The 19,300-nt window shown below is 57.8% G+C and overlaps 5 protein-coding genes across 5 annotated transcripts in view; 1 reads left to right on the top strand and 4 right to left on the bottom strand.

Annotated features, from left to right (window-relative positions):
• Nucleotides 1-242: 242 nt before the first annotated feature.
• Nucleotides 243-2,663, bottom strand: GUITHDRAFT_115053 (hypothetical protein; the record flags this gene model as incomplete). Its single annotated transcript, XM_005825870.1, has 2 exons — nucleotides 243-2,550; nucleotides 2,605-2,663. The coding sequence occupies 2 exons, from the start codon at nucleotides 2,661-2,663 to the stop codon at nucleotides 243-245; spliced, it is 2,367 nt and encodes a 788-aa protein (XP_005825927.1).
• A 1,476-nt stretch (nucleotides 2,664-4,139) lies between these two features.
• Nucleotides 4,140-6,566, bottom strand: GUITHDRAFT_115052 (hypothetical protein; the record flags this gene model as incomplete). The annotated part of the gene is made up of 4 exons (XM_005825869.1): nucleotides 4,140-5,354; nucleotides 5,499-6,221; nucleotides 6,267-6,453; nucleotides 6,508-6,566. The coding sequence occupies 4 exons, from the start codon at nucleotides 6,564-6,566 to the stop codon at nucleotides 4,140-4,142; spliced, it is 2,184 nt and encodes a 727-aa protein (XP_005825926.1).
• Nucleotides 6,567-8,006: 1,440 nt separating this feature from the next.
• Nucleotides 8,007-10,421, bottom strand: GUITHDRAFT_115051 (hypothetical protein; the record flags this gene model as incomplete). Its single annotated transcript, XM_005825868.1, has 2 exons — nucleotides 8,007-10,308; nucleotides 10,363-10,421. The coding sequence occupies 2 exons, from the start codon at nucleotides 10,419-10,421 to the stop codon at nucleotides 8,007-8,009; spliced, it is 2,361 nt and encodes a 786-aa protein (XP_005825925.1).
• Nucleotides 10,422-12,018: 1,597 nt separating this feature from the next.
• GUITHDRAFT_115050 (hypothetical protein) lies at nucleotides 12,019-12,518 on the bottom strand (the record flags this gene model as incomplete). The annotated part of the gene is made up of 2 exons (XM_005825867.1): nucleotides 12,019-12,333; nucleotides 12,384-12,518. 2 exons carry the CDS (start codon nucleotides 12,516-12,518, stop codon nucleotides 12,019-12,021), a joined length of 450 nt encoding a protein of 149 aa, XP_005825924.1.
• A 1,635-nt stretch (nucleotides 12,519-14,153) lies between these two features.
• GUITHDRAFT_143935 (hypothetical protein) overlaps nucleotides 14,154-19,300 on the top strand; it is a gene marked incomplete at both ends in the record, with an annotated part of 11,047 nt that continues 5,900 nt past the window's right edge. The window contains 8 exons of the mRNA XM_005825866.1: nucleotides 14,154-14,714; nucleotides 14,758-15,558; nucleotides 15,609-17,364; nucleotides 17,602-17,618; nucleotides 17,795-17,973; nucleotides 18,363-18,489; nucleotides 18,746-18,919; nucleotides 19,147-19,242. Of these exons, the coding sequence (XP_005825923.1) occupies nucleotides 14,154-14,714; nucleotides 14,758-15,558; nucleotides 15,609-17,364; nucleotides 17,602-17,618; nucleotides 17,795-17,973; nucleotides 18,363-18,489; nucleotides 18,746-18,919; nucleotides 19,147-19,242 (3,711 nt within the window). The remainder of the gene's footprint in view (nucleotides 14,715-14,757; nucleotides 15,559-15,608; nucleotides 17,365-17,601; nucleotides 17,619-17,794; nucleotides 17,974-18,362; nucleotides 18,490-18,745; nucleotides 18,920-19,146; nucleotides 19,243-19,300) is intronic.

Below are 19,300 nucleotides of genomic sequence, written 5' to 3'. Positions count from 1 at the left end.
GCTCAAACTCTTTCAGTTCGACCTTAGACATAGAACTTCTGAATAGAGTCAGCGGCCCCTCCCCTCAGGCCTCATTCAACTTGTTTCTCTATGTATTGAGTAGCGCAGTCACGTTAAGAGCTCAAAAGATGACTTCCAACCTTGCAGGCTCGGGGCACTACTGTCCCTGACCGCTCGTCCTCAAAGTCCTGCAGAGCTCTGCTGCTCTCCTAGTCTCGCTGCCTTGTCGCTCGGTCCGACGGTCACCATTCTAGGACTCTCGGCTCTACACGTTGGCTCATCCTCGAGAGCATGTAGTCTCGATGAGCGTCCAGAAAGGTCCTGGTGCAGACAGCCTGGCTGATGTCTTGCGCCTGCTGCTCCTTGGCATCTGAGAGCCGCTCGGAGCATGACAGGAGCCAGGGAGGCACGTCCATGCCCATGAGGACGCAAGCTTGCTTCTGCATCTCCAGGCGAGCAAGATCCACGTCGATGACGTGGCACTGACAGTCGATCATGCGGCGCTGACGCTCGACGTAGTCAACCGGGGCTTCACGTGTCTCCCTCCTCATCTTCTCCTGCGCGTCCAAGAGGCTGCGCTTGGCGGCCCGGTACTTGAGGTACTGCTTGGAGGGGTCCGAGCAGACTCGGAGGGCTGCGTCCTTGCTGATGGGGCTGCGACTGCTGTCGCGGACTTGACGGAGCACAAAGGAGCAGGCGATCCTCTCTTGCTCAACCTCCCGCTGCATATCCTGCAGTCTCCTCATCTCCGCTCTGCGTCTGACCTCGCGGGGGTCGAAGTATCTGAGCATGAAGGGCTCGCGCCGCTCCAGCATTGCGGAGATCCGCTGCGAGTCCGCTCTCTTCCTGTCCTCGTCGACAGGCTGGCCGGGAGCCAAGTGCCTGTGCGCGTACTCGACTAGGCTGCTCTCGATAGGCGACTCGACTCCGCGGTACTTGTCGATGACGTCCTTGATGGCAGGCTGTAGCTCCTCAGAGAACGACAGCAGGTCTGGCTTCCCCTGACAGCTGCTGTGGAAGTGGTCGATCGTTGGTTTGAGGCACCTCCAGCAGAACTCGTGCCGGCACTTCCTGCACGTCATGTGGTCGCATCCTCCCATCTTGACGATGCGATACCCGCACTTGGTGCAGGGCTTGGAGGTCCTTGCGATCTCCTCCTGGTCACTGGGAGCCTCTGCTCGGGCCTCCTCGCGCTCTTCGCCGCTGGCGATCCTGCTAATCCTCGCCTTCAGGGAGGTGAGAAAAGCTTTATCGCACATGCTGTGGATGTCTTGAAGGCTCAGCGACGTCGTCGCCTCCGGCGGAGCACGGTGCTGCGGGTCCTCTACCGCCGGGTTGCGGATCATGCCCTCGAGCGTCTGTCGCGTGCTCTCGAACAGCTCTCGCTTCTGCTCGACGATCCGCAGACGCGCATCGAGCAGTTCGACGGCGACCTTGTCGGCAGGACGAGCATGGAGCTGCCGGGAAATGGCGGAGATCTCTAGCTCCTCCCTCCTCTTGATGCTGCTGAGCCGGTCTCGCATGCCTTGCATAGTCTGCTGCAGCTCCTCGTCCACGTAGTCGCCTTCCTCCTCAAATCTCCTCATCCTCCAGCGCACGTGTTCATGGAGCTCAAGGCGTTCCTCGCCCTCCAGTCGGTCTTCCCCCCTGTACAGATCCATCCAAAGTAGTCGTGCTCGCAGCCGGGGGTCTTGCTGGGCTTCAGCGCCTCTGTTTGCCTGCTCGGTCCCTTGCGCCTCGACCTCCTGCGTCCTCGTGTCTGCTGCCGCCACATGCGTTTGACTGCCGTCAACTGTGGGCGGGCGAGGGTCGCGGGCGGCGGGCGGCGGGCGAGGGTACCGTCTGAGCGCTGCGGGAGGGTCGCGCAGTCTCATTCGTCTCAGCTCATCACCCGTCGCATCGTACACCTGATCGAGAGCTCGCAACCCCTCCTCAGTCAGGACTCGCTGCTCGCAGCCGACGAGAATGTGGGAGGGAACCAAGCTTCCGGACGCCATCGAGCAAGCAGCGCAGTAGGTGGCCATGCAGCTGTCGCACTTGACCGTAGCCTCGCTCGCCGCATGTCCAATCAACACCAGCCTCGAGACGGCCTGGCAGCAAGGGGACAAGCAGGGCAGGTGACCCAACTTCCAAGCGTCGTACTTGCTCTTCTTGCTATCGTGAGCCTTGAGCAGACGCTGCGCTTGCTCATCGTCAGCGTAGATGAGGAGCAGAGCTTGGATGTTGTAGCCGACTATGGTGCTGCATCCGGCATGAGGGCAGGTAGGGGGCACCAGGGACTCTTGCTCGTCATGGAGGACGTGCTCAAGCAGCCTCTTGAAGCAAGAGGCATGGAACATGTGACGGCAGGTCAAGCTCACCTTGTTGCTCATGTCAAAGTCTGTCTCCTGGCAGATCACGCAGAAGTACTCGCGGCCTGACTCCTCCTCCTCGTCCTCGTCGTCGTCGTCGTCGATATGCTGCTGGGAGGAGCATGTGTTGCAGTCCACAAAGCGCTGGCTGAGGAGGTCTGTCATCTTACCAGAGTCTCCGCACGTCTGATCCCATATGCTGCGAGCACGCGTCAGTGAGCTTCTCATACCAGCACATGCAAGGATCAGGTACCTCGCAGCATCCTCGCTGCAGACCTCCTGCAGGAACTCGTACTTCCGTTTCATTGGCATCACAGCCAGAGTTTCGGAGCTGCTCGGAGCAGACATGGAGGAGGAAGAGGCTTTTTGATCGCAAATGCAAGTAGGAGAGCTATGAAGACCTTGATTGAAGAAGAGCTGAAGATAGGGAAGGGAGGGAGATGTAGAGGGAGGGAGCTCGAGCAGGGGGTTTGCTTGGAGCGGGAAGCAGGTTGGGGGATATACCAAGGAAGGAGGGAATCTGTAGGTAAGAAATGGTGGGTCTAGAGGGGTGGGGAGAGAGATATGTAGGGGTGGGGGGTATGAAGAGACGGGAGGTAGGTAGTTGATTGAGGCAAGGTAAGGAGGTAGGGTGTTTTTGCACTCAGCGCAAGGAGATAGATCAACCAGTATAGGCAAGAGAATAAGGAGAACTAAGCAGCGATCCTGGGGACAAGTAGGGGGTAGGGGGTAGTACCAGGAAGATCCAAGTGGAACTCGCTCTTGCCTTCCAGCCGAGTCTCAAAGTTGTTTGTGGGACTGAACTTAAACCCTAACTAAACCCACCACCGTCTCGGATCCTTTACTGAAGTTTAAGGCTGATAGTCACTTGAGTGTCCGAGGGCGCCCGCAACATGAATCCGGGCCCTGAGTCCGGGACGGCCCGGGCCCCGGCGCCGAACTAAGTTCCGAAGATCCCCCCGGCCCGGAACCCGGCCGGCCGCCGACGGCGGACGGTGACCAGACGGTACGGACCTTGACTCAGTGACGGTTCAAGTTCCCGGGCCGGGCCGCCGCCCGCTCTGACTCGTCGGCCCGCCTGGCACAGCGATCACTGGACATCGCTGGCATTGCGCGGGAGAATGGTTCTGCGCATAATCAACATTATCGTACTGCTGATTAACTTAACTTTGAGTATAGTAACTTAAGAAACGGCGACCGCTGGAGCCTAGGAGGGACTATTGTACGCCGCCGGGGCCCGGCGGCGTAGTGACTGTGACGCCGGTCACCGGCCCGGCACCGGCACAGGCGGCGCCGGGCCGCCCGGCTGGGCAACTCCCCGGGCCGCGGCGGGCAGGCCGCCCCCGGGACTCCGCCGCACTGGCTACCGTACCGTCACTGGGTACCGTAGTACAGTACGGTGCCAAAGTCCGATCCCCGGACCGCGCGCCCCCCCGCCGCCTCAACCGTGGCTCCGACAATCATGAGTCTCTGCTTGAGCCTCTGAGTCTTCCCGCTTCACTCGCCGTCACTAGGGGGATCCTTGTTAGTTTCTCTTCAGGCTCAGACGGCTCAGACTCTTTCAGTTCGCTGCTGCCATGATGGCTGAATAGAGTCAGCGGCCCCTCCCCTCAGGCCTCATTCAACTTGTTTCTCTATGTATTGAGTAGCGCAGTCACGTTAAGGGCTCAAAAGATGACTTCCAACCTTGCAGGCTCGGGGTACTACTGTCCCTGACCGCTCGTCCTCAAAGTCCTGCAGAGCTCTGCTGCTCTCCTAGTCTCGCTGCCTTGTCGCTCGGTCCGACGGTCACCATTCTAGGACTCTCGGCTCTACACGTTGGCTCATCCTCGAGAGCATGTAGTCTCGATGAGCGTCCAGAAAGGTCCTGGTGCAGACAGCCTGGCTGATGTCTTGCGCCTGCTGCTCCTTGGCATCTGAGAGCCGCTCGGAGCATGACAGGAGCCAGGGAGGCACGTCCATGCCCATGAGGACGCAAGCTTGCTTCTGCATCTCCAGGCGAGCAAGATCCACGTCGATGACGTGGCACTGACAGTCGATCATGCGGCGCTGACGCTCGACGTAGTCAGCCGGGGCTTCACGTGTCTCCCTCCTCATCTTCTCCTGCGCGTCCAAGAGGCTGCGCTTGGCGGCCCGGTACTTGAGGTACTGCTTGGAGGGGTCCGAGCAGACTCGGAGGGCTGCGTCCTTGCTGATGGGGCTGCGACTGCTGTCGCGGACTTGACGGAGCACAAAGGAGCAGGCGATCCTCTCTTGCTCACCTCCCGCTGCATATCCCTGCAGTCTCCTCATCTCCGCTCTGCGTCTGACCTCGCGGGGGTCGAAGTATCTGAGCATGAAGGGCTCGCGCCGCTCCAGCATTGCGGAGATCCGCTGCGAGTCCGCTCTCTTCCTGTCCTCGTCGACAGGCTGGCCGGGAGCCAAGTGCCTGTGCGCGTACTCGACTAGGCTGCTCTCGATAGGCGACTCGACTCCGCGGTACTTGTCGATGACGTCCTTGATGGCAGGCTGTAGCTCCTCAGAGAACGACAGCAGGTCTGGCTTCCCCTGACAGCTGCTGTGGAAGTGGTCGATCGTTGGTTTGAGGCACCTCCAGCAGAACTCGTGCCGGCACTTCCTGCACGTCATGTGGTCGCATCCTCCCATCTTGACGATGCGGTACCCGCACTTGGTGCAGGGCTTGGAGGTCCTTGCGATCTCCTCCTGGTCACTGCGAGCCTCTGCTCGGGCCTCCTCGCGCTCTTCGCCGCTGGCGATCCTGCTAATCCTCGCCTTCAGGGAGGTGAGAAAAGCTTTATCGCACATGCTGTGGATGTCTTGAAGGCTCAGCGACGTCGTCGCCTCCGGCGGAGCATGGTGCTGCGGGTCCTCTACCGCCGGGTTGCGGACCATGCCCTCGAGCGTCTGTCGCGTGCTGTCGAACAGCTCACGCTTCTGCTCGACGATCCGCAGACGCGCATCGAGCAGTTCGACGGCGACCTTGTCGGCTGGACGAGCATGGAGCTGCCGGGAAATGGCGGGAGATCTCTAGCTCCTCCCCTCCTCTTGATGCTGCTGAGCCGGTCTCGCATGCCTTGCATAGTCTGCTGCAGCTCCTCGTCCACGTAGTCGCCTTCCTCCTCAAATCTCCCTCATCCTCCAGCGCACGTGTTCATGGAGCTCAAGGGCGTTCCTCGCCCTCCAGTCGGTCTTCCCCCCCTGTAACAGATTCATCCAAAGTATCGTGCTCTGAGCCGGGGGTCTTTGTTTGGGCTTCAGCCGCCTCTGTTTGCCTGCTTCGGTCCCTTGCGCCTCGACCTCCTGCGTACTCGTGTCTGCTGCTGCCACATGCGTTTGACTGCCGTCAACTGTGGGCGGGCGATGGTCGCGGGCGGCGGGCGGCGGACGAGGGTACCGTCTGAGCGCTGCGGGAGGGTCGCGCAGTCTCATTCGTCTCAGCTCATCACCCGTCGCATCGTACACCTGATCGAGAGCTCGCAACCCCTCCTCAGTCAGGACTCGCTGCTCGCAGTCGACGAGAATGTGGGAGGGAACCAAGCTTCCGGACGCCATCGAGCAAGCAGCGCAGTAGGTGGCCATGCAGCTGTCGCACTTGACCGTAGCCTCGCTCGCCGCATGTCCAATCAACACCAGCCTCGAGACGGCCTGGCAGCAAGGGGACAAGCAGGGCAGGTGACCCAACTTCCAAGAGTCGTACTTGCTCTTCTTGCTATCGTAAGCCTTGAGCAGACTCTGCGCTTGCTCATCGTCAGCGTAGATGAGGAGCAGAGCTTGGATGTTGTAGCCGACTATGGTGCTGCATCCGGGATGAGGGCAGGTAGGGGGCACCAGGGACTCTTGCTCGTCATGGAGGACGTGCTCCAGCAGCCTCTTGAAGCAAGAGGCATGGAACATGTGACGGCAGGTCAAGCTCACCTTGTTGCTCATGTCAAAGTCTGTCTCCTGGCAGATCACGCAGAAGTACTCGCGGCCTGACTCCTCCTCCTCGTCCTCGTCGTCGTCGTCGATATGCTGCTGAGAGGAGCATGTGTTGCAGTCCACAAAGCGCTGGCTGAGGAGGTCTGTCATCTTACCAGAGTCTCCGCACGTCTGATCCCATATGCTGCGAGCGCGCGTCAGTGAGCTTCTCATACCAGCACATGCAAGGATTAGGTACCTCGCAGCATCCTCGCTGCAGACCTCCTGCAGGAACTCGTACTTCCGTTTCATTGGCATCACAGCCAGAGTTTCGGAGCTGCTCGGAGCAGACATGGAGGAGGAAGAGGCTTTCTGATCGCAAATGCAAGTAGGAGAGCTATGAAGATCTTGATTGAAGAAGAGCCGAAGATAGGGAAGGGAGGGAGATGTAGAGGGAGGGAGCTCGAGCAGGGGGTTTGCTTGGAGCGGGAAGCAGGTTGGGATCGGATATACCAAGGGAAACTGTAGGTAAGAAATGGTGGGTCTAGAGGGGTGGGGAGAGAGATATGTAGGGGTGGGGGGTATGAAGAGACGGGAGGTAGGTAGTTGATTGAGGCAAGGTAAGGAGGTAGGGTATTTTTGCAGTCAGCGCAAGGTGATGTTTCCACAGGTATATATAGGCAAGAGAATAAGGAGAACGAAGCAGCGATCCTGGGGACAAGTAGGGGGTAGGGGGTAGTACCAGGAAGATCCAAGTGGAACTTGCTCTTGTGGTCAAGTTGTTTGTGGGACTGAACTTAAACCCTAACTAAACCCACCACCGTCTCGGATCCTTTACTCAAGTTTAAGGCTGATAGTCACTTGAGTGTCCGAGGGCGCCCGCAACATGAATCCGGGCCCTGAGTCCGGGACGGCCCGGGCCCCGGCGCCGAACTAAGTTCCGAAGATCCCCCCGGCCCGGAACCCGGCCGGCCGCGAAGTCGGACGGTGACCGGACGCCGTACGGACCTTGACGGTTCAAGTTCCCGGGCCGGGCCGCCGCCCGCTCTGACTCGTCGGCTCGCCTGGCACAGCGATCACCGGACATCGCTGGCATTGCGCGGGAGCCTCGGAATGGTTCTTCGCATAATCAACATTATCGTACTGATGCCAATGATTAACTTAACTTTGAGTATAGTAACTTAAGAAACGGCGACCGCTGGAGCCTAGGAGGGACTATTGTACGCCGCCGGGGCCCGGCGGCGTAGTGACTGTGACGCCGGTCACCGGCCCGGCTGGGCAACTCCCCGGGCCGCGGCGGGCAGGCCGCCCCCGGGACTCCGCCGCACTGGCTACCGTACCGTCACTGGGTACCGTAGTACAGTACGGTGCCAAAGTCCGATCCCCGGACCGCGCGCCCGCCCCCCGCCGCCTCAACCGTGGCTCCGACAATCATGAGTCTCTGCTTGAGCCTCTGAGTCTTCCCGCTTCACTCGCCGTCACTAGGGGGATCCTTGTTAGTTTCTCTTCAGGCTCAGATGGCTCAGACTGTGTCAGTTCGCTGCTGCCATGATGGCTGATTAGAGTCAGCGGCCCCTCCCCTCAGGCCTCATTCAACTTGTTTCTCTATGTATTGAGTAGCGCAGTCACGTTAAGAGCTCAAAGATGACTTCCAACCTTGCAGGCTCGGGGTACTACTGTCCCTGACCGCTCGTCCTCAAAGTCCTGCAGAGCTCTGCTGCTCTCCTAGTCTCGCTGCCTTGTCGCTCGGTCCGACGGTCACCATTCTAGGACTCTCGGCTCTACTCGTTGGCTCATCCTCGAGAGCATGTAGTCTCGATGAGCGTCCAGAAAGGTCCTGGTGCAGACAGCCTGGCTGATGTCTTGCGCCTGCTGCTCCTTGGCATCCGAGAGCCGCTCGGAGCATGACAGGAGCCAGGGAGGCACGTCCATGCCCATGAGGACGCAAGCTTGCTTCTGCATCTCCAGGCGAGCAAGATCCACGTCGATGACGTGGCACTGACAGTCGATCATGCGGCGCTGACGCTCGACGTAGTCAGCCGGGGCTTCACGTGTCTCCCTCCTCATCTTCTCCTGCGCGTCCAAGAGGCTGCGCTTGGCGGCCCGGTACTTGAGGTACTGCTTGGAGGGGTCCGAGCAGACTCGGAGGGCTGCGTCCTTGCTGACGGGGCTGCGACTGCTGTCGCGGACTTGACGGAGCACAAAGGAGCAGGCGATCCTCTCTTGCTCAACCTCCCGCTGCATATCCTGCAGTCTCCTCATCTCCGCTCTGCGTCTGACCTCGCGGGGGTCGAAGTATCTGAGCATGAAGGGCTCGCGCCGCTCCAGCATTGCGGAGATCCGCTGCGAGTCCGCTCTCTTCCTGTCCTCGTCGACAGGCTGGCCGGGAGCCAAGTGCCTGTGCGCGTACTCGACTAGGCTGCTCTCGATAGGCGACTCGACTCCGCGGTACTTGTCGATGACGTCCTTGATGGCAGGCTGTAGCTCCTCAGAGAACGACAGCAGGTCTGGCTTCCCCTGACAGCTGCTGTGGAAGTGGTCGATCGTTGGTTTGAGGCACCTCCAGCAGAACTCGTGCCGGCACTTCCTGCACGTCATGTGGTCGCATCCTCCCATCTTGACGATGCGGTACCCGCACTTGGTGCAGGGCTTGGAGGTCCTTGCGATCTCCTCCTGGTCACTGCGAGCCTCTGCTCGGGCCTCCTCGCGCTCTTCGCCGCTGGCGATCCTGCTAATCCTCGCCTTCAGGGAGGTGAGAAAAGCTTTATCGCACATGCTGTGGATGTCTTGAAGGCTCAGCGACGTCGTCGCCTCCGGCGGAGCACGGTGCTGCGGGTCCTCTACCGCCGGGTTGCGGATCATGCCCTCGAGCGTCTGTCGCGTGCTCTCGAACAGCTCACGCTTCTGCTCGACGATCCGCAGACGCGCATCGAGCAGTTCGACGGCGACCTTGTCGGCAGGACGAGCATGGAGCTGCCGGGAAATGGCGGAGATCTCTAGCTCCTCCCTCCTCTTGATGCTGCTGAGCCGGTCTCGCATGCCTTGCATAGTCTGCTGCAGCTCCTCGTCCACGTAGTCGCCTTCCTCCTCAAATCTCCTCATCCTCCAGCGCACGTGTTCATGGAGCTCAAGGCGTTCCTCGCCCTCCAGTCGGTCTTCCCCCCTGTACAGATCCATCCAAAGTAGTCGTGCTCGCAGCCGGGGGTCTTGCTGGGCTTCAGCGCCTCTGTCTTCCTGCTCGGTCCCTTGCGCCTCGACCTCCTGCGTCCTCGTGTCTGCTGCCGCCACATGCGTTTGACTGCCGTCAACTGTGGGCGGGCGAGGGTCGCGGGCGGCGGGCGGCGGGCGAGGGTACCGTCTGAGCGCTGCGGGAGGGTCGCGCAGTCTCATTCGTCTCAGCTCATCACCCGTCGCATCGTACACCTGATCGAGAGCTCGCAACCCCTCCTCAGTCAGGACTCGCTGCTCGCAGCCGACGAGAATGTGGGAGGGAACCAAGCTTCCGGACGCCATCGAGCAAGCAGCGCAGTAGGTGGCCATGCAGCTGTCGCACTTGACCGTAGCCTCGCTCGCCGCATGTCCAATCAACACCAGCCTCGAGACGGCCTGGCAGCAAGGGGACAAGCAGGGCAGGTGACCCAACTTCCAAGCGTCGTACTTGCTCTTCTTGCTATCGTGAGCCTTGAGCAGACGCTGCGCTTGCTCATCGTCAGCGTAGATGAGGAGCAGAGCTTGGATGTTGTAGCCGACTATGGTGCTGCATCCGGGATGAGGGCAGGTAGGGGGCACCAGGGACTCTTGCTCGTCATGGAGGACGTGCTCAAGCAGCCTCTTGAAGCAAGAGGCATGGAACATGTGACGGCAGGTCAAGCTCACCTTGTTGCTCATGTCAAAGTCTGTCTCCTGGCAGATCACGCAGAAGTACTCGCGGCCTGACTCCTCCTCCTTCTCCTCGTCGTCGTCGATATGCTGCTGGGAGGAGCATGTGTTGCAGTCCACAAAGCGCTGGCTGAGGAGGTCTGTCATCTTACCAGAGTCTCCGCACGTCTGATCCCATATGCTGCGAGCACGCGTCAGTGAGCTTCTCATACCAGCACATGCAAGGATCAGGTACCTCGCAGCATCCTCGCTGCAGACCTCCTGCAGGAACTCGTACTTCCGTTTCATTGGCATCACAGCCAGAGTTTCGGAGCTGCTCGGAGCAGACATGGAGGAGGAAGAGGCTTTCTGATCGCAAATGCAAGTAGGAGAGCTATGAAGATCTTGATTGAAGAAGAGCCGAAGATAGGGAAGGGAGGGAGATGTAGAGGGAGGGAGCTCGAGCAGGGGGTTTGCTTGGAGCGGGAAGCAGGTTGGGGGATATACCAAGGGAAACTGTAGGTAAGAAATGGTGGGTCTAGAGGGGTGGGGAGAGAGATATGTAGGGGTGGGGGGTATGAAGAGACGGGAGGTAGGTAGTTGATTGAGGCAAGGTAAGGAGGTAGGGTATTTTTGCAGGCAGCGAGAGACGATAGATCCACCGGTATGCATAGACAAGAGAATAAGGAGAACGAAGGAGCGTTCCTGGGGACAAGCAGGGGGTAGGGGGTAGTACCAGGAAGATCCAAGTGGAAATTGCTCTTGTGGTCCAATCGGTCAAGTTGTTTGTGGGTCTGAGTGAGTCCTCACCTCGGCGGGCCTGCTCTAGTTCGTCTGACAGTTTCGCCGGGCCGGCGGCGGCCGGGCACATCCGGGCCCGGGCGGCGAGTCCGGGACGGGCCCCGGGCTCCGGGCGACTCGGAGACGGTGGCCGCTAGCCTACGCCGGAGCCTCACTGAGTCAGTCGCGGCGGAGGACTCCGGGTAACTTAAAATGACGGCCCGTGCCACTGAGTGTACTATCAGTTGGTTAACTAACTTTGATGAGTAAAGTCACAGTGGTACGGTCGCTGGGGGTAGCCTCCGCCGTTACGCTGAGACTCAGTGCCCCCCGCCGCCCCGGCGGCCCCCGGGCCCGGGGTCAACGAGTCACGCGGCCGGCCCGCCGGCGGGCCGGGCACGGTACTGTACTCCGTACGGCCCGGGCCGGACCGAGGCTCCGGCTGGCACTTATTTACTCCGGCGATCCGATGATCATGCCAAATGAGCCCGAACTTCGAGTCGCCACTAACTCAGTGAGTCAAGCGCACGGACCGTCGGACGGCCTTCAAGGCGGCCCGCCGGGCCCGGCGGGCCCGGGCCCGGCAGCGCCGCGGCGGCTCACTGTCGGCCATTGTCATTCTCAACCGAAGTTGGCAACCGTCGGGTTGGCAACGGCACGGTACTTGATGTTCTCAGGCCGCTTGTCAAGTTTAAGCCACTTGGCAAGTTCAGCTTCTTCAAATCGAAGTTTCTCGGGCTAGAAAGATTCTCAGGCTGAGCTCGTTTCAAGTGCGCAAAGTTTTGACAATGAGAAAGACTCACTGTCATATTTCTTGCATACGGAAACTCACGTGCCTAACTCATAATTTCAACCACCATCCTAATGCCAAAAGTTGATCAAAAGGAATTAATCTTGCGCTCACTGGAACAACGCTGATCACAACAATACAGAACATGAATTAAATGTTTGCTATGAGACTCCCGGAGCCCTTTTGAACCCACGAGCTGATGTTATAGTGAGTTCTCGATTGTACGTCTGCTGTTATGACTTGCAGGTATTGATCGTTTATTCTCTTGTTTGTCGAACTCACAGCTATTAACACAATCCGCGAAATCACTCTTCCTCCTTGCCCCATCCATTCCTTTCACCCCTACCTTCCTGACCTCCCCCGCCCTCCCACATGCTCCATCGCCTCCTCAAAAAGTGCTTCAGCCCCGAGAAGCTCACGCACCCGTCTCCACTCCTCTCTCCCTCTTTCCATCAAACACACTGCTCCGGCCGCCACTCCCCTTTTGTCCTCAACTGCCGTTCCTCTATCCGGCAACGAGCTAGTCGACATGAAGGAAGGTTGAACGCCAATCGAATGATCCAAGGATCGTCTCTGCTCCTTCTGAACGTTTCGGTAGGGCCATCGAGGAACTCCAAGCTTGCGGCAGATGAGCTTGAGCGTGGTAGAAGCGATCCCCTGTGCCTTGAGTCAAGAAAAATAGCATGCGCTAGTATCAGTTGACTCACCAGCTTCTTCGCCGCCTCATCGAGGGGCATGTGAAAGTAGGAGGACATGGTCTCCATGCTGAGATCCAGCGTGCGAGGCTTGCAACGAAGTGTGCAGTAGCGTCTAGCCTTGACGACGACGATCTTGTGCTGCATACTAGAGGGCGGTTTCTGAGAAGGTTTGGAGGAGGTAGATTGATCTGAAAGATGTTCCATACGGTCTTGATTCATGCTGATAACTGACAGGTTTGAGAGCGAGTGCGAAGCGACGAAACAGAGGGCTGGTCGAGGCGATGGCGATGGAGGGTGGATATCTAGGAGGGAGACGGGAAGACGAGGGATTATTAGAAGGCTGCTGACAACATATCGTCCCATGCAGGTTTCACCTTGCATCGATTCGTGTAGACAGTCAAACGCTAGCTCGGGTACACGGTGCTGCCATCGTTCCTTATTCAATGCATACCCCTTTGATTATGTACCAATACTCATCGTCCTCGTACTGATTTTAACTTAACTTTGAGTAAAGAGATCAAAGAATCGCAGGATTTGCCGGTAGCTCGGAGTCTCGGAGACAACGACATGTCTGTAGTAAAGATACGGGGTCAAATTCCCTTGCCAGCGGTGGGGTGGTGACTCGGTATGAAAAGGGGGTAGGATGGTACTACAGTATGTCATGGACTATCACAGCGTCAACTTGCTGAGACCCGGTAGTCACGTTACCTTAAGACCTTGAGAACCGTTGAACGGCCTGGCCCGCCGAATCAACTCGAGTAGCCGGCCAGCCAGATGCGGACGATCTATCAGGGAGGGGTCCAATATCCCAGTAAGAGGAGGGTGGTCAGTGGTGTCACGTTTCTATCTCCTTGTGCGACGGTCTTAGAGGCAGGCATATCCGATGATGAGCCTTCGGACAGACCCGGACATGACGGACCGTCCGACCCCTCGTGCCCCACCCCCTCTTGTACCTGTTCAAGGACCCCTCGTGCCGCACCCTCGTTCGTACTTGTCCCGGCGGTCGCACAGGGCCTCAGTTCATTCCCGGCCTCAGTGAGGCGAAACCGACTCCAAAAGAAAAGCCTCGCCGACGCGAGTCCGGCGCCGGACAGCTCGGAGAGCCACTCAGTGAACCCAGCATGCCAACTACTGTCCCCCAAATTTAACTGATACCTTCACTTAACTCATTGCAATGGCGCCGGGCTAGCGGGCCCGGGCTAGCGGGCCCGGGCTAGCGGCTGAGCTTTGACTCCATCCGGGGCCGCCGACTCCGGCGATCATCATGACTTCAAGTTACTATTTCCGATTTAAGTTAACTGATCACAGTGGCAGGGGCCGGCGCCGGCGGGCGTACAGGCTCAGCACTGCCCGGCGGCTGCCCACCCGCCCGCCCGCCCGCCCGGCAGCCCGGGCCCGGCCCCCGGGGCACGGGCCGGGCTGCCTGGCAGCCTCCGCCGCGCAAGACGGTTCACCGGCGCTCCGAAGGCAAAGTGACTCCTGTTGACAGCCGCTGAGCCTAGGCGGGCTTGAAATACTTCAATTTTCAACCAACATGCTCGTATGCCGGGAAACTAAGATTGATGAGGGATGACGGAAGGGAGGAAGACGGGAAGAGAGATGAATGGAAGGGAAGACAAGAGACAGAGGATGTACCAGCGTTTCCTGGTGGGAACCATGGGAGCTTGCATGCTCCACAAGGCTGTTTCAGAGTCTTCACTCCACTATCCCAAAGTTGTCGAGAGGTTGTTCTGGCGTCGATGTGACCACGAGAAATGATTTGAAGACGTCATAGACAGCATGTCAGAACAAAATTCAGTCGCAGAGGTTGTCACATGGCTAGTCGACACGGTCGAACGGAGCTCGGAGCATGCAGAACCCCTGGCAGAGGTGTCGGCTGTGGGGAGGTGGGTTGGGATGCAAGCCAACATGGACGTCAGGACGCACACGTTTCAGAGATGCCAGCGACTGGTTCGAACCTTCCGACATGAAGTGCTGGACGTGTTCTTGCTCAAGTTTGCCGGGGCTGCATCTGTACATGCAGAACAGGATGGCAGGGCGGCAAGGGAGATCGGGAGGTGGTGGGAGCGGATGCGGGGGGAGGAGGATGTGGAGGCTGCGGCCTGCTATGTTTGCCTGAGCATGGAGACATTTCTCGAGCTGGGCTGTGATGTCTTCCTCGAGATCGTTCACTGGTCGAGGAAACTTGTTGAATGCGTGCATGGCTCTTTGAAGGGCAATGAAGGCTTCGTGATGGGTGCGATCGACTCGGGTCGGCGGAAGTGGATGCCATTAATCATGGCGAAGATTGAAGAGAAGGACGGGAAGAGGCAGATAGCTAGAGAGAGTTTGTTCAGCAAGGTGAAGTATGTGATGACTTCCTTCTCCACTCACACTGTCTCAGATTTGTTCGATAAGTTGGCATTCTGACGTTGAGATAAGGAGGAGGAGGCAGAATTTGTTCATAGAGCTCTCCTGTCTTCCTCTTCTTGCTCAGCTCTTGAGATCCAAGGACGTGAACCTGCAGCACTGGGCAGCAAACTGTCTCTTTGCCGTCTTGAGGGACAACGACGACGGGGCGTGTGAGTTTGTGGAGAGCGGCACGTTCCGAGATGTCGTCGCGGTCATGCATGAGATTGACTTGTCGTCAAGAGTTCAGTTGTCCTTGTTGAAGCTCATGAAAGTTGTTTGTCAGTGTTATCAACCAGCTGCAAGGTTTCTCCTGTCCAAGGGCAACACCCTGCTGGAAAAGGTGTGCGAGCTGCTGGGGAGGTGTGCTGCTGGGGTTGTGGTGGACGAGGGGGAGGAGAAGACGGGAGAGATCAAATTGAAAGCAACCATTGAGCTTCTGCTTGTGTTGTGCTGCCACCAGGAAAGCCGGGAAGCCTTGAAGAAGAGTCGTGTGAACGAACTGATGTACAGAGTCCTAGTCATAACTAAGTCGTCTGCAGTGAAAGAGTTGTCGACGATGGGACTGTCGCTGCTCTGTGCGGGCTCATGGCCGTCTTACATGTGTCTTGTCCGTCGTCGTGACATCTTGGACTTGCTGACGCGCCTGTTCTTCGACATGTTCCTCCTGCACAAAGACGACAGCGAACGGAGATGTTGGTGCGTGAACGCCATGGTCGAGGCTACGAGGAGCAGGTGGAACAGGGATCGAATCAGAGGGAAAGGCATCTTGGACTTCGTCGAGCGATTGATTTTGGTCCGCTGACGTTCCCTTTTGTGAGGTAGCTGTGATGACTTTGTATGCAGGACGAGGAAACCAGACAGTCTGCAACCTTGGGAGGCCTGACGAGAATTTTCTGGCAGTTCTTGCAAGATGAGCATGTTGATGTTGCGGATCCGCCCAAGGTGTACGGGAGAGAAGCAGGAGATAGCATGATACGATGTTACTTCCTCCTCGACAGCGTGCCTGTTTCAGATCGCAGGCAGATCCCTGCTGGATCTAGGTTGCATGCTGTCTTCTCCTCCTCCTCCTCATCCTCCTCCTCCTCCTCCTCCTCTGCTGGAGGGAAACCAGTCAAAGGATGTCTACCCCTCCTCCATTCAGATCATCTGCAGCAGATCGTTGAGATCCGAACCATGACGGTCATATGGGACCGACGGCTCTCCAACCTGAACCTCCTGCAGTTCACTGACAGTTTCGTTCGCCAATTCCGTCTAGTCAAGAAGCAGCACAGAGACATGAAGACTGGGCTGACCCCGCAGCAGTTCTCCTCCTTCTTCTCCTCCTGGATGGCGGAGGTGGCCCAAGGGACTAGCCCGGGCCTCGTGCAGGAGCTGGCGTCAGTTTGCCTTGAAGGAGCCATGAAGCTCAGGGACGGTCTCAGTGCTCGGGGGAAGAACCTGCGGTCAAGCAGCGAGGTCACGGAGTATGACCTGCTCGATTTCCTCTCCGCCAGCTCCTGGGACTTCCTTGGGCGCATCGGCGATTCTGTGCGCAGGATTGAGATGCTCGCCTGCTCCCCTCGCCTCTGCTCCTCTCACGTCCTGGGCCTTGTCAGGAAGAACCGAACTCCTCCTCCTCCTCCTCTTGATTCTCCTCCTCCTTCTCCTAGTTCTCCTCCTCAGCCTACTGCTTTTCCTTCTCCTCCCGCTGCTTCTCCTGCTCTTCTTCGTCCTCCAGAGACTCCTCCTCTTGCACTGCACGACTTTCCTGCTGCTGTGTATGTGATAGGATGGGACTGGCAGCCAGTGAAGATGGTCATGGTGAGATTAGAGCAGAAAGAAGAAGTGGAGCAAGTGTTCGGGCGCGTTCACCAAGAGCAGAAAATTCGGCAGCGGAAGCGTGTTCAGGAAGAGGAGGAACAGAAACAGCAGGGGGAGCAGGAGCAGGAGCTTAAGTTGGAGATGGAGGAGGAGCTTGGGCAGCAGGAGCAGGAGCAGGAGCAGGAGCAGGAGCAGGAGCAGGAGCAGGGTGGGAGAGAAATTTGCGTCTGGGACAGGAGCAGCCAGGACGAGGAAGTGTTCTCCTACATCATCAAGTGCACTTACCAAGATCTGAGAAGCAATACTGCTCCTGAGACAGATCTCGAACCTCCTGCTCCTCCTGCTCCTCCTGCTCCTCCTGCTCCTCCTGCTCCTCCGCACGATGTCGTGGAGGAAAGAGCTTACACGATGTTGAGCATGAAGAAGAGACTCTCGTTCAAGGACGCGTGGGAGATGGCGTTGAGCGAGTTCATCGACGAAACTTTCAGGGAGCAGGCAAACGACTCGGGTGCCGTTGACACCTCTAGTATGCTGGAGCAGCTCCATCGTGTCGGCCTCGCAGTTCTGCCAAGGGACCTTGAGGAGAGGTTAGCGGAAGCAACGCGGGACGCACGAGCTGAGGAGCAGGAGGGTGCAGGAGCAGGAGCAGAAGCAGGAGCAGGAGCAGGAGCAGGAGCAGGGAGGGAAACGGTCAACTACCAGACCTTCTCTCTCATCGTCCGGCGGATGATGGAGGAGAGGAGAGCAGTGAGGTTCCCCGTCATAGAAGATATCCCTTCCCTCCGCATCTTCCAGGACAGTCAGTCGGAGGAGTTCTTGCGCTCCTCGCACCTCAGATGGAAAGACTCCTATCTTATGAGACAACAAGTCTTCAAGGCCCTCCGTTCCATCGCCTCCTCCTCCTCCTCCTCCTCCTCCTCCTCCTCCTGCATCAACGCGATCGGAGCACTTCTTCTCAGCGGCGAGCGGCACAGGGGCATGGTGGAGGAACATGTCGGCGCGCTCCTCGTCTACGACGATGTTGATGTTGATGTAGCAAGACAAGTGAGGCAGGTCAGCTCCGCTGCTCACCTGATCCTCTGCTTCTCCTCTCCTCCTCCTCTTCCCTCCCTTCCTCTCCTTCTCTCCCCTCCTTCTCCCCTTCCCTTCCCTCCCCTCCCCTCCTCCTCCTCTCTCTTCTCTTCCCCTCCATTCTCCTCTTCCGCTTCCTGCCCCTCACTTGCTATCAGCTGCTGGCGGCTCGAGGAGAGCAAGTGGCAGACGACAGAAGGTCCTCGAGCTTCTGCGACCTTATCGAGAGATGCGACTACCTTGTAGCCTTTCTCAGCCGCAACTTTGAGCTGAACATCCGATGCTACACGGAGATGGCGCTTGCTCGCCATCGTAACAAGACAATCATCTTCCTTTGGTGAGGATACAACACTTGACTTGACTTGACTTGACTTGTCTTGACTTGACTTGACTTGACTTGACTTGTCTTCACTTGACTTGACTTGACTTGACTTGACTTGACTTGACTTGACTTGTCTTGACTTGACTTGACTTGACTTGTTTGTCTGTCTTGATGACGATTGATCTCGTGACTTTGTATGTGTCTCAGTTCGCTGGTTTCGTCTGATTTCTCCTGTTGATGTCGCATGTTCGTTTGAATCTGGCGAAACTTTCACTTGTACACTTGACATCATTCACTTTCACGCCCCTTGCTGCCAATTTCTTGTTTCTTCACGCTACACAACTCACACAGATTGCTCCTTCTCTCTCTCTCTTGTCTTCGTCAGCACCTGACATGTCGAACAGTGTTCAGGACTTCAACGTGCAGGAAGAGTGGTTGAATGATTTGTTGGGGATAGAAAGAGAGGATAGAATACTTTGTCATTCTCTCCCTTCGATGACATGCTGGCGCAAGGGATCTCGACATGTTGAGGTGAGATTGTCTATCCCGCAATGATGGAGGAGACACGTCGAAGGGCATTGACGTTTCGATCATACCTGCTATGCTAGAGGACATGTTTCTTGTATGCAATCAGATAGTTTGCAGATGTGAGGAGGTCTCATCTCTTGTATCTTTGAGATGTTGGACGTGTCCGCGATGTTTGAACGACAACGCAAAGATGTCAGAATGTTACATGTCTAACAAATGTCACATATCCTCCTTTGCTTTTCTCACCTGCTGATTTCAGACTACTCTCTTCCCTCCCTACAACGACCGCCGTCCGCCAGTTTTCACCCTCTCCTCCTCCTTCTCCTTCTTCGCTCCTTGCGATGCTTCCCCTTCCTCTGACCTTGTGCTCTCCCACCCGAACGCTGGATTTGTTTCTTCCTCTACCTCCACAAGCACGCGACCTCTGCTGCAGGTCTGTCTCCTCTGTGTCTGATAAGTTGCTCACGGTCACATTTCTTGCTCCTCCTCCTCCTCCTCCTCCTCGCTCCTCCTCCTCCTCCTCCTCGCTCCTCTTCCTCGTCGTCCTCCTCCTCGTCATCCTTGTCCTCGTCCTTGTCATCCTTGTCCTCGCTCCTCGCTCCTCGCTCCTCGTCGTCCTCGTCCTCGTCCCCCCCTCCTCTCCCTCCATTGTATCGGCAGGCTGCCCCGAGGTCTCGTCGAGAGGTCAACGGAGATCTGGTGGAGGGATCGCTCCTCCTCGACTTCCGTCCCCAGCATCATCAACGGATTGCTGAGGTGAGGGGAGGAGAGGAGGAGGAGGAGGAGGAGGAAGTGGAGGAGGAGGAGGAGGAGG

Source organism: Guillardia theta (assembly GCF_000315625.1).
Source record: "Guillardia theta CCMP2712 unplaced genomic scaffold GUITHscaffold_80, whole genome shotgun sequence".
In the NCBI taxonomy this organism is placed as follows: Eukaryota; class Cryptophyceae; order Pyrenomonadales; family Geminigeraceae; genus Guillardia; species Guillardia theta.
The sequence above is the reverse complement of the archived record's forward strand: the minus strand, read 5'-3'. Positions and strand labels throughout refer to the sequence as shown.